The sequence below is a fragment of the Typopeltis vanoorti genome, chromosome 3 (genome assembly GCF_054136105.1).
Source record: "Typopeltis vanoorti isolate ZY-2024b chromosome 3, IOZ_Tvanoo_1.0, whole genome shotgun sequence".
Classification (NCBI taxonomy): Eukaryota; Metazoa; Arthropoda; class Arachnida; order Uropygi; family Thelyphonidae; genus Typopeltis; species Typopeltis vanoorti.
Window position 1 is genome coordinate 149,511,670 of NC_143551.1, and position 13,954 is coordinate 149,525,623.

The window sequence follows — 13,954 nt, forward strand, 5'->3', positions numbered from 1 at the left end:
TCTGTCCTGCCATTCTCTGTGATCAATTGTCCAAGGTATATGTATTTTTGCACCTGTTCTAATTTATTTCCTTTCAGTACTTACTAATATTAAAAATTAAAGTAATACATTTTCCCTATTTTCATGTAGAGGTTGGAAACTGAGAATCAGTTCACAGCCAGCATGGCAGAATTCTGGAATTAATGATATTCCTGCATTCCAAGAAAGAATTACAAGGTGAGAAAAAAAAATTGTATTAACTAAACTGATATTAACAATGCAGTTCACAAAATAAAGTATTGTAATGTTAGATTAAAAAGCAAAGGTTTTTAATTATACGATATTAATTTGATATATCTACTTGAATTTTTGAAGGTAAAGATGGTAAATTGCTTGGTACAAGACCATGTATAATTAAAAATGCTGAATATAAGGTACTGATAACTGAGTATAGAAACACATATCAGATAGTTGAAAAGTGTGAATAAAATCAATAAAAAAAATCAGTACCAAAAAGATGAATTACATACTATGAATTTAAAAGAATTAAAAATAATGGGGGAAAAAAAGGAATTAAAAAACCTGTTATATACATAGTAAACCAGCAACATGATTTTGTTTAAAACATCAGAACTATGTGCTTACTGCACATAGTTTTTATGAAACAATGTATTAGGAGTTTGGTTCATTTTAGAGTTGGAAGTTTATTTTTCACTTGGTTAGACTATAATAAATTTAGTTTAATCCTTTATCCAAGTGTAAACAAACAAACAGTTTGTGCCTGAAAATATCTTCAGGACTGAGGTAAGGTAGTGTAACTCCGAGCAAAGGTGGAACCAAGCTCTCATCATTTCTTGTCTCAGTATCTCTCATAATGATATACATGTCTGCACATCTCCTTGTGGACATGTATATTGCTATGCGTTAAGGGAAGAGCCACTACCCAGACCGGTTTCGACCTTTATTAAGGTCTCGTCAGTGGGAGGCAGAAGATATTTTCAGGCGCAAACTTTGTTTGCTTACACTTGGATATAGGATTAAACTAAATTTATTATAGTCTAACCAAGTGAAAAATAAACTTCCAACATCTTTCTCTAAATCCAGAGTAATTCAATAATAAGGTGGTACACCTGTTGGCAACTCCTATAGGTAAATATGACCTCTCCTATTGCTTCTGCCTTAGTATCTCCACGTTTGGGTCTGCCTCCCACTGACGAGACCTCAATAAAGGTCAAAGCCAGTCTGGGTAGTGGTCCTTCCCTTAATGCACAGCAGTATACATGTCTGCAAGGAGATGTGCTTTGCATTATGGGAGATACTGAGACAAGGAGTGATGAGAGCTTGGTCCACCTTTGCTCAGAGTTCCCTGGTGTTGCACCACCTTACCTCAGTCTTGAAGATATTTTCAGGTGCAAACTTTGTTTGCTTACACTTGGATAAAGGATTAAACTAAATTTATTATATCATTTTAGAGTAGTGGAGCATTGGGCTACTTTGAGAGTAGATAGGATTAATTAATTTCTATTTAATTGCAAAGGGGGGGGGGGCATTAAATAGTCTTTTTGCATTTATGACACTGACACACATTTATAAGAGCAGCATAATTTGGTTTCTCTGTTTACTTCCTCCCCCTCCTGACAATAAAAAAGTTAAAAAGTTAGTTTGCATTTCCTTTCATTTATTATCCATAATGGAGGGTTAATTATATAACTTATCCATAAAAATAATTCAATAGGAATGACAAAAAAATAAAGTTTGTGAAAACAACTGAAAATGGTCAGTACTAGTAACAGAGCGAGAACTTTTCATGATGTAATGTCAACAATGTGATCCATTCTCCAGATTGTTCTTGCATGATAACTGTGTTTTTTTTTAAATAACACTATTAAAATGGTTCCTCATCATGTATGTTTAAGCATATAATTAACTCAGCTAATTCATGTTGTGAATTGTGAAAATAAACTTATACCAGTATTAGTGCATACCTACTTAAGGGTTAAAGAGAGTACTGAGAGAATTGCAGTTGGCAGTGAAATAAGTGAAAATTAATTTTTTAAGGGTATTTCTGATTTTTAAAAGAACAGTGATAGCCTGCAAGTTATGCAGAATAAAATTTTCTTTGAGAATACTTGACTGTTTATTTCAAAATTAATCTCTGGATGTAGTAAGCTGTACATTATACTATGAGTGAGGGATAAATAGTGCTACCTTTTGTCATAGATTTGGAATTGCTTTATGTTTGAGAAACTTCAACTAGGCATTTTTGAGAGTATCTTCGTGCAAACTAATTTTTGCTTGGAAACAGTCTTCAAAGAAATTAAGTTATTAAATTAATTATATAAGATACTCTTTCCTGGTTGGGGGGGGCTTCTTTATTACATAATGAATGTAATAAAGACATCTACCTCCAAAAAAACATTCACAAGCATCCATGCCCATGGTGGGAATTCTACCTATAACCTGTTATTTGGAGAGCTGGTGGTGTCCATGCTGGCCATCTGTGGTTAAATAATGAGGTATTTTAAAATTAACACGTTCGCTGCCAACTACAAGTATACTCATAGTTGGTATATGAGCCTCACAAGCCAACTACAAATATACTTGTAGTTGGCTTGTATATTACCGCCAGCAATGAGATTACTCGTATTGACCTTGAAAAAGTGAAAGTGCTTGGCGTGCGGTAACAACCTATGCCCAAGGAGCGTGGCAGCGAACATGTTAAAAAAAAATGTGTAAATTATGCAAATAAATAAATGATATATTCTGAATGCATTTAGAATGATGCTGAAAATTTACCCGCCACTCATCTCTGATACCCCCCCCCCTCGGTGAGTGGGTGAGCAGATTTCTGGAGCCCTGGCTACAACTACTAGTGCTACCCATATTGGCAGTGCTGTTTTAAAGGAAATTTATTATAGTCAAATTTCTTTTATAATAAAATCATAGAGGAAAGAAAATATTTATTATATTAGAAGTTTTGTTGTAGTGAATGTCCTGTGATATAGTAGAATTGACCGTATTGTATTATTTTTTTAGTCTCTCCTTGTTTATTTTAGTGAGGGCTGTCTGTATATATGGTGCAGCTTTTCATTGTTCTTATTTAATTTTATATTGTTTTTAGGGAAAAAAAAATGCTAATGCTTTTCTCATAGAATCCTGCAACTATAAGTATACTCGTAGTTGGTATATGAGCCTCGCAAGCCAACTACAAATATACTCATAGTTGGCTTCTATATTACCGCAAAAAAAAAAAAAAAAAAAAAAAAAAGCTAATACTTTTCTTATAGAATCCTGTATATCCTTTGAGGATTCATTATTGGAAGTAATAATTGAAGAAGAAACATTTATGTAGGTTTGTGTAGAATTTACTTATGTTGATTTATGAGTATCTTAATTCGCTATGTAAGTTTCTTAGTGTATTAATGTATTTTTAACTTTTAGGTGGGCCAAACTACGAATTGCAATGGTTCCTCATACTATTATTTTAGAACCATTATCTGAATGCTTATTACTAGGACTTTGTGCATCATTTGCAATCAATTATCTCTTTCATTGGGATGTGCTTGGTGTCTATCTAGTTCACATATTAGTTTGGTTCATCTTGGACTGGATTTTATTGTGTATAATACAAGTAAGTATTCTATGTCAAAACTTCATGTAGTTTTATATGTACAGTAATCTCATTTATCTGATTCTTGAATATAACTGGAAACTACTCAACTTGTTAGTCTCCTTGAATGGGTTAATATATCAACTGATTCCTAAAAGCACTTTCTTTTTCTCTATGTGACTAGATAATTGAGAGATTACTAATATATATATATATATATCATAGTGCTAATAATTTCATTTGGAATAGAATTGGTATTTACAGGACTTGGCAAAAGCCTACTCCCTGCACAAAAAAAAAATGTACTTGTTCAACACCCCCTTCCTACATACACACTTTTTCCTTTAATTATGTCTCAGTAAGTTAAAAGGAGTTCCAGAGAGTGATTAGTCATGCTCTATCATAGTTGGAGATAATTTCCTTTCACTGTGAGAACCGTGCAAAGAAGGAAAATATTTTCAAAAAAACCACATATCAGTTGTTCATTTTGATTCAAACAAATCAGTCAATGCAGGATATTGTCATGAGATTCTCTAAGCTGAAATCCTATTACTAAAAACCTTTCTCACAGAATACTGCAGAGGTAGGATGACTTACCATTATTCATACTAATCTAAAAAAAGAAGAAATCAGTCCTTATGTGACATGGCATGGTATGGTTGTTTTAAGAATGTCATCAGCCTTCAGATGCTTGTATAATACCTCAACTTTATTCCATTCATTTAAAATGGCTTGTAACATGTGCAAGTAAATCTTCAGAAGTTATCAAATTATGAAAATGGCTAGTGAGAATCTTGATCTCACTTAATTTTTTCTGCAGACACCAGATATTTCACTGTTATTTTTGTCGAAAAATCTACATTTAATTATACCTGCTTTAATTAACTTAATTCTGGTTTGTTGATATTCCAGTTTTCCTTGTAATATTTTAGATAAAATTTTCAAGGCATTATCATATTAAAAAAAAATATTTCTCTACCTCTTTCTTCTGCACCATATTCCAATTTTTCTAAAGATTTACTTATTTATTTAGTGTATGGCTCACAAATGAAAAGTTACATCACATTAATCCTTAATATATGAACATAATAATAGACATATGTGCAATAATAAGACATGATTCAGTCATAAAAGAAACACTCAAGAATAGGCTACAACTGTATGTCTAAGTTGATTATCCAGTCAACTGCACTTGGTAGCATGGATGAATTTTTTTCTAAAGAATATAATGCATTTTCAATGTGCAGTTTGACTTGACATGACTTAGTATAAGATTTTCCCTCTAAAAATTAGCTTCCATATAAAAAATTATATAGAATTTATTCAAAAACTGCAGTATATTTCATCCAATGTTATGTGGATGTCATCAGAGAGATAGACTGTTAACTACATTCAAAAGATGAATCAAAATAATATGTCATAAATCATATGTATGTTAGCTCGTGTCATACATTCATAAACTTAGCCACTTCCCAAGTGAGTACCACATGATTACTGCACCAACCAGAGGCAGAAGAGTTACATCTTTAACTAATATCCCCTCTGACACTATAATCAGATCTAACACTCTTTGACCTTGAGTCCCTTCTGTCGCATGCTGCTTGAGGAAGCTGTTTTGCAACAGCTCAGTAAATTCAGTTTCTTTCTTCATATGAGATTTCACAGCTACCCAATCAATGTTCAGATAATTAAAGTCTCCCCCATTACGATTACTCTTTTCTCGTCCAACAACTTGATTTGGTATTGCATTTCTTCGTCACTAGCAACTGATCTACTAGGTCTGTAGCATACCTCACCATGTATTTGATCTTGTTAGACTCCATCTCACACCAGATGGCTTCAAATTACAATACTACATGAAAAACTGTTAGTAGTATTGCAGTCATAAGTCTCATCTCTTACTAGCTTCGAGTCATTTAATATCATTAGCAGCACATCCTCTTATATCCTGTCTTGATACTCCAAAAATCCCTGGTCAAAACATCACTACTGCACACTTTCTATACCTTAATCACTATAAGTTCACTATCACTAAGGTCAATAATCAGCATTTACTTTAATATGTATTGCATATGTGCAATACATATTAACTTCTGGAAATTCTCCATTAAATTTGAATTAAATCTTCTAAATGATCACATACTAGGCTTAATGTTCCATTTTCATGTTCTAGAATGCTTCTTTTTCCTCTTCTACAGTGAAAGTAATTTTAGAATGGATGGATGTTGAAGAAATGTAAAAATTTAGAGCCTGTAGGCCATGCTACCATCAAGACATCATCTGTATTACCTTAACCATATACTTTGAGCTTTGGAGGTGGGGAGGTGATCAAAAATGATTCAAGCGATTCCATGTATAAGTTAGCAGTGTGGTGAAAGTAGGGAACCCATTGCTACACCTTCAATTTATTTAAACAGTTGGTTGTTCCACCTAAAATACCCTGATTTTTAAGACAGTACTTAAGAAGTTATTAAATGTCGGGGATTAATTTTGGAAAGAAGAACTAGTGTATTGTTTACTGGAATATTTGTGAAAAAAAAAAAGGGGCAATACATCAACGCTCACTAAATGATTATTCTCTGCTAATTGAAAGTTCTGTTTGGGGGGGGGGGGTTTAAAGTGCATAGAGTTGTTTTTATATAAATGACTAAACAAACACACAATAACTACAGTAATATGTTTTAATAAGTAAATATTTCATCTTAAGTATCTTAGGACATCATCAGTACAGTTAATTCAAACAATACTAGGGGAATAACATACAGTTAGGGCGCATGATTACAATGGAATTCCAATATGTGTGCAGTAGCATGTTATAGAATTAAATTAAAATATATCTGGAGGGCAGGGGAGAGATAACATTAAAATAAGATAACATATATAAAAATTATTTTACACAATTTTGTATGACAATTTCCCATACTTTAGGAATAGCAAGAACGTCATTACAGTTTAGAATTGGTCTGTGAAGTAGGGCTTCAGCACTTTCTTTATATAAACGTTCATGTTTATATAAAGATTTATGTAGAAGTTTGGTCTTTTCCTTGTGGATCCTATGGTTTGTGTTTTCAACTCCATGTTGTGCGAGGCCCGATTTCTGTGGTTTGATGAGACGGATATGGATATGGTCTTGATGTTCTGAAATGCGTTTATGAACAGATCTACCTGTCTGTCCATAGTAAGACAATTTACAGGAGCATGGAACCTCGTACATGCCAGGCAGCATCAGAGGTGAGGGTTTGTCTTTAGGAGAAGGTAACAAGTTATAGATCTGGTTGATTGGTTTGTAGGTAGTAGCAAGTTTGTATCTCTTCATAATTTTTGAAAGACATTTGGAAATGCCTACCATATGTCAAAGGCATCTCTGAACGTCTTTGAGCTTATTCTTGTCTAGGTTGATGTGTGGGGAAGTGACTGATTTTTTGAGTTGTTATAAGATTGTATCCATTTAGTATGGCTGTATTTTTGATTATTTCTAATTCTTAGTTTAGAGATTCTTCAGAGCAGCAGAATCTGTGCGCTCTGATTACTAATAATTTAATGATGCCAAATTTTTGAGATGAATGATGAACAGAAGAATTGTGAATGTAGCGACCTGAAAATGTCGCATACCTGTTTCTAGAATACCTTGAAGAAAAAATTTTCACGTTTAAACCCAAACCAAAAATTTGACTACGATGTGTCGATGATATCTTTGCTGTCTAAGGTCATTCCGAACAAGAACTGCACCTGTTTCTAGATAAAATAAACCTTCTTCATCCTCGCATCAAATTTACGCTAGAAAAAGAATCTCCACAGGGTATCTTCTTTCTGATTTGCACATCCAAAGAAAAGAAGATGGTTCCATCTCCACTTCTGTTTATTGCAAGCTGACATTTTCAGGTTGCTACATTCACAATTCTTCTGCTCATCATCCATCTCAAAAATTTGGCATCATTAAATCATTAGTAACCAGAGCACACAGATTCTGCTCCTCTGAAGAATCTCTAAACCAAGAATTGGAAATAATCAAAAATACAGCCATACTAAATGGATGCAATCTTAAAACAAATGAAAAAATCATCAATCACTTCCCCACACATCAACCTAGACAAGAATAAGCCTATAGGATTCCCATACCTTATGTCAAAGGCATCTCCGAACATCTTTCAAAAATTATGAAGAAATACAAACTTGCTACTAGCTACTGTTGGAACGTCCTTCTTGGTTCTATGGTTCGCCATCTTGTTGTAATGTTGTTCTTAATAAAATCAATTAATTGCTGATTGATTACTAATCAAAATGTAGGAAAATTTATATTTATACTGCGCCACCCTATATTTAGATTAGTCTATGTAAAATAGTAGAATCAATTTTCAATTAACTTAGCAGTCTCCTTATTCATACAGGCTGAATTTAATATTTTTCACTTAGGGCTCCCGCAAGGTTCGAACCTTTTATGAACGGTGCAGTGAAAAAGAATCAGGCACACACAATATTGAAATCAACAAAACAAAACATTTAATACAAGGTTATATGACAAATACATAAATTTAACTCCAAAAATAAGATAATACAATTAACTTAGTTCTTCAGGTCAGAACATTCATATTAAATTAGATTTTACATCTTCAGATACAAAATTCACAGTTCTCTTAATCACAAAGATTGTTCACGCTGATCAATACTACAGAATTTCTTGCTAAATAAATTTTCTGGTATCACTCAGTTACACTCTATATTTAACACTTAGCAAGCACTTATAACATTATTAATCACGGCAGTTACTGCTTCAAGGGGAATTATTTTCAAACTTCTAACTTCAGTGAAACGCCACAGTAAATGTTAGGATATTCGAGACGGAACTATCACTTATACCTTCACATCTAAATAAATAAAATAGGACTGTTCTTACCGGGATTAATCCTTAGCACATCAGATTCAATGTGAGCACATTTCAAACTTATATTCATTTATTACTCCAATGGAACACTATTCAAAAGGATTTTTCAAGGAGATAACTGAATTATTATTTATTGCGCTACACAATTCTTGACGGGCTTACTATAGGGCAGAATAATTATTCCATGTTTACTACTGTATAACAAATTGAGCTTTGTACAATCCTTCTTTAAAGCGATATAGGAATATGTAGTAATTCTAAAACTTAGTAGATTTATTCTGAATCTTCTATTAATCTTCCGATCTTTTAGTTATCTCATTACAGCACTAAATTCCTATTACTGCCACTGCTGACTTTACTCTCAGCTGTCTATAAGTTTTCTCCTCATCTCCATACACTTCTGAATGCTACTCCCTCGAATTTCCTGCCCTTCAGTCCTCTTGTTTACTTTTACCTCTCGCTTATATGCCTTCCTTCTTCCCACCTCAAACTTGTTAACTCCGTCCAACTCATTAATTTTTCCTCTCCCAATTATCGAAGCTTACACCCTACGCTCGTGCGTTCTATTTTATTTCCATCTCCATGGCAATGATCAAAACAGAATGTAAACATAACCATTAATGTTATATAAGGTTATACCTTTATACTGAGTAATGAAAAATAATAATAAAATTATTATAGTTACTTAATTTCTCTTTCATTTCATTTACAAATAATAATAATAAAATATATGTTACAGTTTATATAAGGCACATAAAAATTACATACATAGAATTCCTCATAATATTATTGAAGGAATAAAGTAATAAGATAAATGTTATTTACTACAGAGTCCTTTCAATAGTATAATATACATTAAAATTATATAATTAAATAACAGCTGATAAAATTCAAGGATAATACATGAATAATAAATCTTAAGCAAGGGACTAACAAACAATATTTAAACAAGTCTTGCTTAGTATATGGTAGATTATGTTAAATGTGAATGAAGAATAAAAACATACAAAACAATTTCATTCACAATTTAACACTTGGGGGGTTAGCGAGGAAATGGCTATCTGATGAAAACCATCACCGTAACACTTAGTGAATAACTTGAGAGACAATCAGCAATCCAATCGCAAAGGATGTGGCTATAAGCTGGCATGGTGGTATATAGGCCTTTGTGTCCTGGAAATATCTGGTAACCCATTACATTGAACTTTTCCAAACCTTTCCAGATGAATATGAAAGATGGTAAAGACATTATAGGCTGGAAATTAGTTCCAGAACATGAAAAAGTCGTGCACGCTGCTGGGGAAGATTGTTTCATCGACAGAAGATTCGTTTCATATTCAAGATGTTGAGGATTCTTTTGATGTTTTTCTCATGAAAAGACCAAAGGAGGCATGCAATGAACTACACTTGAAGTAAGGGATGGTTTGCCTTGGCCACTTGTGTTGGAGTTGGAACAGAAGAATAATAATGCCAGGAGGTCAGAATTATATTTTGGGTAACCATAGAACAGTGCCCTCTGGATGTGTGTGTGTGCGGTCAGGGGTGGGGGTGGGATGAAACGTGAAGGACTGAAGTTTTGCACAGTGCTCTTTGTTAGCAGACTAGAAGGCTCGGAAGCAAGTTTTCTGCACTTGATTTTCCTACTGAAACTCATGTTTTTTCATCCCTGAAAACAAGCAAACTGGCTAGAAGAACATACCCTATAATACAGTAGCTTCATAGCTCTAGTTGTGTATATATATATATATATATATATATATATATATATATATTTGGTTGCTTTAGAACACTTGTTAAAAACCTAGATTTAGTTGACTGGAATGAGAAATGATTTCATTTCAAGCTTTGGTTTAGTTATTTAGTCAGAGCAGGTGCTTCAAAACTTGGATTCATTCATTCATTCATTCATTTCATATGGTGATTCAGTGACCGTGAGCCCCTTTTACGGAGAGGTATGGCACCACCTCAATCTCCCCTATTTTTATCCGGACTCAGGACCGGCATAGCTGACAATTCAGACCTATGGCTGGAGGGATTGTCTTAAGTATTCCTGACTGTATCATGTGTGTGTGCGTGCTCATGGGGCCGGTTTTCCCGCTTGTGGAATGAAAAACCCTGCTGTCCACGCCCAAGACAGGCTAACTTGGCTATGGCCGAGGAAGATCTTTAAGCTCCTCACATTGTCGACGGGAATCGAACATAGGACACTCCTCTCCCAGGCATATGGTTGCGAAGTGCATAGCCACTAGGTAACCTGCAGACAAAACTTGGACAATGTTAAGGTTTGAATTACCAAGAGGAAAACTGATATCTACAATATATTTGAAGGGAGAATAGGGTAAGAAAAGATGGTGTTGAGAGAGTGAGGAGGATTATCTGATAGACAGTTTGTGACAGCTCATAACTGATGTTATCTTAGTATCTCTTTCAGCCTGATCAGTGGAGTTGGAGAAGGGAGGAAGGTTAGTTTTTTCCTGAGGGAGACTTTTTTTTGATCTGTGGTGTTATCAAAATTATTTATGACTTGCATGGTTGAGTGCTGCCGAGGAGTTAGAGGTGGAGCATGTGATGTTGGGTGAAAGATATGAAGACATTTATCAAACATAGGGATACCTAGTCTCCCTTTCACAATGTAGCAGACTAAGCTGTAGCTGAATTATGTTCCTGCTTGATTGGCATCCTCCTGATCTGTTACCATCAGGTTCTGTCTTATGTATTATCTAGAATCTGGCCTGCAGAACTACTTTTTTGTACTCTCAGATGGGGGAAGTTGAGTCCTGCACTGTATTTTTGACATGGCTTTGAAGAATTAACTGCGCTGCATATAAATAAAGAGGATTAAAGTGGATTAAACATGAAAACAGCCATTTCAAGACTCCAGTAAGAATGCAGTGAAGTTTCATAAGGCAGTAAAAATTATTTACCTAGTTGGCATTTCCTCCAACCAAGAAAGATATCTATTTTTGGGAGAAGTATTTTCTGGTATTACCAGAAGCCTTGCGTGAAATAGGTTGCATTATAGGAAGGCGGGAGTTGACTAAGCTTTCTGTATGTTGCACATTACCAGCCTATTAGTGGTCCAAAGTTACAAATTGTCATTTGAGGAAGAATGTTTTTTTCTAGTTTATTGAGTGAAATATATTTATATTTTTTTAAATTTGTAAATAACTTTATATCTCAGTTATTTATATAACATGGCTATATTTAATTTTATAGCTTAGGAGAGCATGTACAAACACATTATTTCATAAATTTTTTTACGTTGTGTTTCAGAGACATTTTCTTATCACTACTTTTTATTTGTTTATTTTTTGTTTAAATAAATGTTTTTCTTTCTAGAATGGTTCAGTCCCATTCAGCAAAACAGACTTTGTATTTGCATGGACATTTCGAGAGTGTTCTGCCCTCTACTTGTTCCTACGAGCACTGTGTGAACCAAAAATTCGTTGGCGGAGAGGATTATATAGGTTAAAATGGGGTGGAATAGTTGAAGAAATGCAAACCAAGTTATAGTATTTAGTGCACCATAGGAATCAATTTGTCATATAAATTCATGAAACAAAACCAAGAACATATAAATTTCAAACTTTTATCCTCATACTGTCAAACTGTGATTTAGAAGGGACTTTAGTAACTGTTGGTTGAACTTTTTGTACATTGAAGATGTTTTTGTTACTAATTTTTCATGGACTGAAAATATCAGCAATGAGGATTGAGCTGTTACAAACTGTTTGAGATTCCTGCCAAGAAACTCATGGTTTGAAGTGTTTCAGCTGTAGCAGCTTAAAATCTCACAGAAGCTGCTGTTGCATAGTATGTCATGGTGCATCTTTTCTTGGTTATACTCAGAAATTCATACCCGTAAGTTATACTTTTTTTTTTAATTCAATAATTTGAGTCAATTGTCATTGTTGGAAGAGCTTGTTTTTCCTCAAGATATGCTGCAAATGAACTGATTTTGAAATAGTGCATTGGGAACATATTATTGTAACATATGTAAATTATTGTATAGTCATGTTTGTGTGTATGTGTGCATGTATATATTTTTTCCTAACTTGTGAAACATAGAAGTAAGTCACGACGACAACTAATTTCTGTAATATTTTTTGCCATGGGATATTTTCAATTTTGAAAATATGAATAATTATAATTTGAAATTTCACTATAATTTAGTGCATTGAATCACTTATGTAGGAATTAGTAATAGCAGCAGAATTTCTTTTTTTGCTTCTCTCTCTTTTTTTGTAATTTGCTAGTGTAATTACTTCCAATATCTGTTGGGACTCACATAAAAGATAAAGAATAAATGTAAGGATTATTTTTCTCTGGCATATGTATGAATGGGATTTAAAAAAATACCAACTCCTTTTAATTTAATGTAAATATATTTTATAATGAAGTGATTAAATGTTCTCTGTGAGAAAACTTTTTACCAATTAGCATGTATGCTACAGATTTTTCAAAATTTTATATTTTTGAAATTTTTATTTTGGTGAGAATTGATACAAATTGAGCATTAAATTCTAGGTTTCATTCTTGGGATAAATTGAACAAAAATAGTTAACATTGTTACTTCTACTAGCTGTTATACTTAAATAATAATGCAAGTTAAACACTTTGAAAGTAGTTTTCTCTAATAGAATTAATGTTATCTGTACTTTGCTTTTCATTTGATGAATTTTAATATTTCAGGAATTGTAATTACCACATATATATATATATAGAATTTTTAGTGATATTTTGTTACCTGAACTATTTAGAAGTAATGATTCTTAAATTTATGGCTCTGTAAAGCTATAAATAGTTAATTTTTTTTTTCTTTTTTTATGTTCATACGACAGTTAATATTACCATTGAAACATATTTCTTTACTCTGATGTACTTCATTAGGAAATGTTTCATAGCTAAGTACTTTTACTCTTGCACTGTTAAACTGGATACCTGTCTTAATTGTATATTTCCTCCATTAAGATATTTGAAGTCCAGTATTTTATCACGCTGACAAAGATATTGAATATCCGAAAAGTTCAATATTAAAATTAAAGTTATATCTTCCATAAAATGTTTTGATAATAATAATAATATCAATGTTCTAGTTGTATTAATGAGATATTGTGTACATCATTAGGATATCACAGAAAATAATAAAATATGACAGAGTAGAGGTAATTTATGTATGAGAACATAAATTGGAATTTAATGCAGAAGCAAAATAAAATGAGTAAAATATTTCCTGTGGTAGTTTAAAAATGGTATATGTTTTATTCCATAGGGCATTAACTGCTAAGGACTGGCCACATCATTTTTTTTAAGTTAGAAAAATCGAAAAGTTAAAAGTAAATTTGATACAAATTTACTTTTATATTTAATTTTTAAAAATGTTAAGGAAGGCAGAGTTTAAAATTTTGTTCAGAAACTGGTTTGTTATCTTAAAGTAAAATTATATTTTAATTTTGTTGTAGCTTTTATACCTGAAAGTAAAT

The 13,954-nt window shown here is 32.8% G+C and overlaps 1 protein-coding gene across 1 annotated transcript in view; it reads left to right on the plus strand.

The window, feature by feature from the left end:
• Window positions 1-13,721, plus strand: part of GlcT (ceramide glucosyltransferase) — a 157,372-nt gene extending 143,651 nt beyond the window's left edge. The window contains exons 7-9 of the mRNA XM_090416124.1: window positions 130-216; window positions 3,421-3,610; window positions 11,811-13,721. Coding sequence (XP_090272250.1) covers window positions 130-216; window positions 3,421-3,610; window positions 11,811-11,984 — 451 coding nt within the window. The 3' untranslated portion in view covers window positions 11,985-13,721. The remainder of the gene's footprint in view (window positions 1-129; window positions 217-3,420; window positions 3,611-11,810) is intronic.
• The last annotated feature ends 233 nt before the right edge of the window (window positions 13,722-13,954 follow it).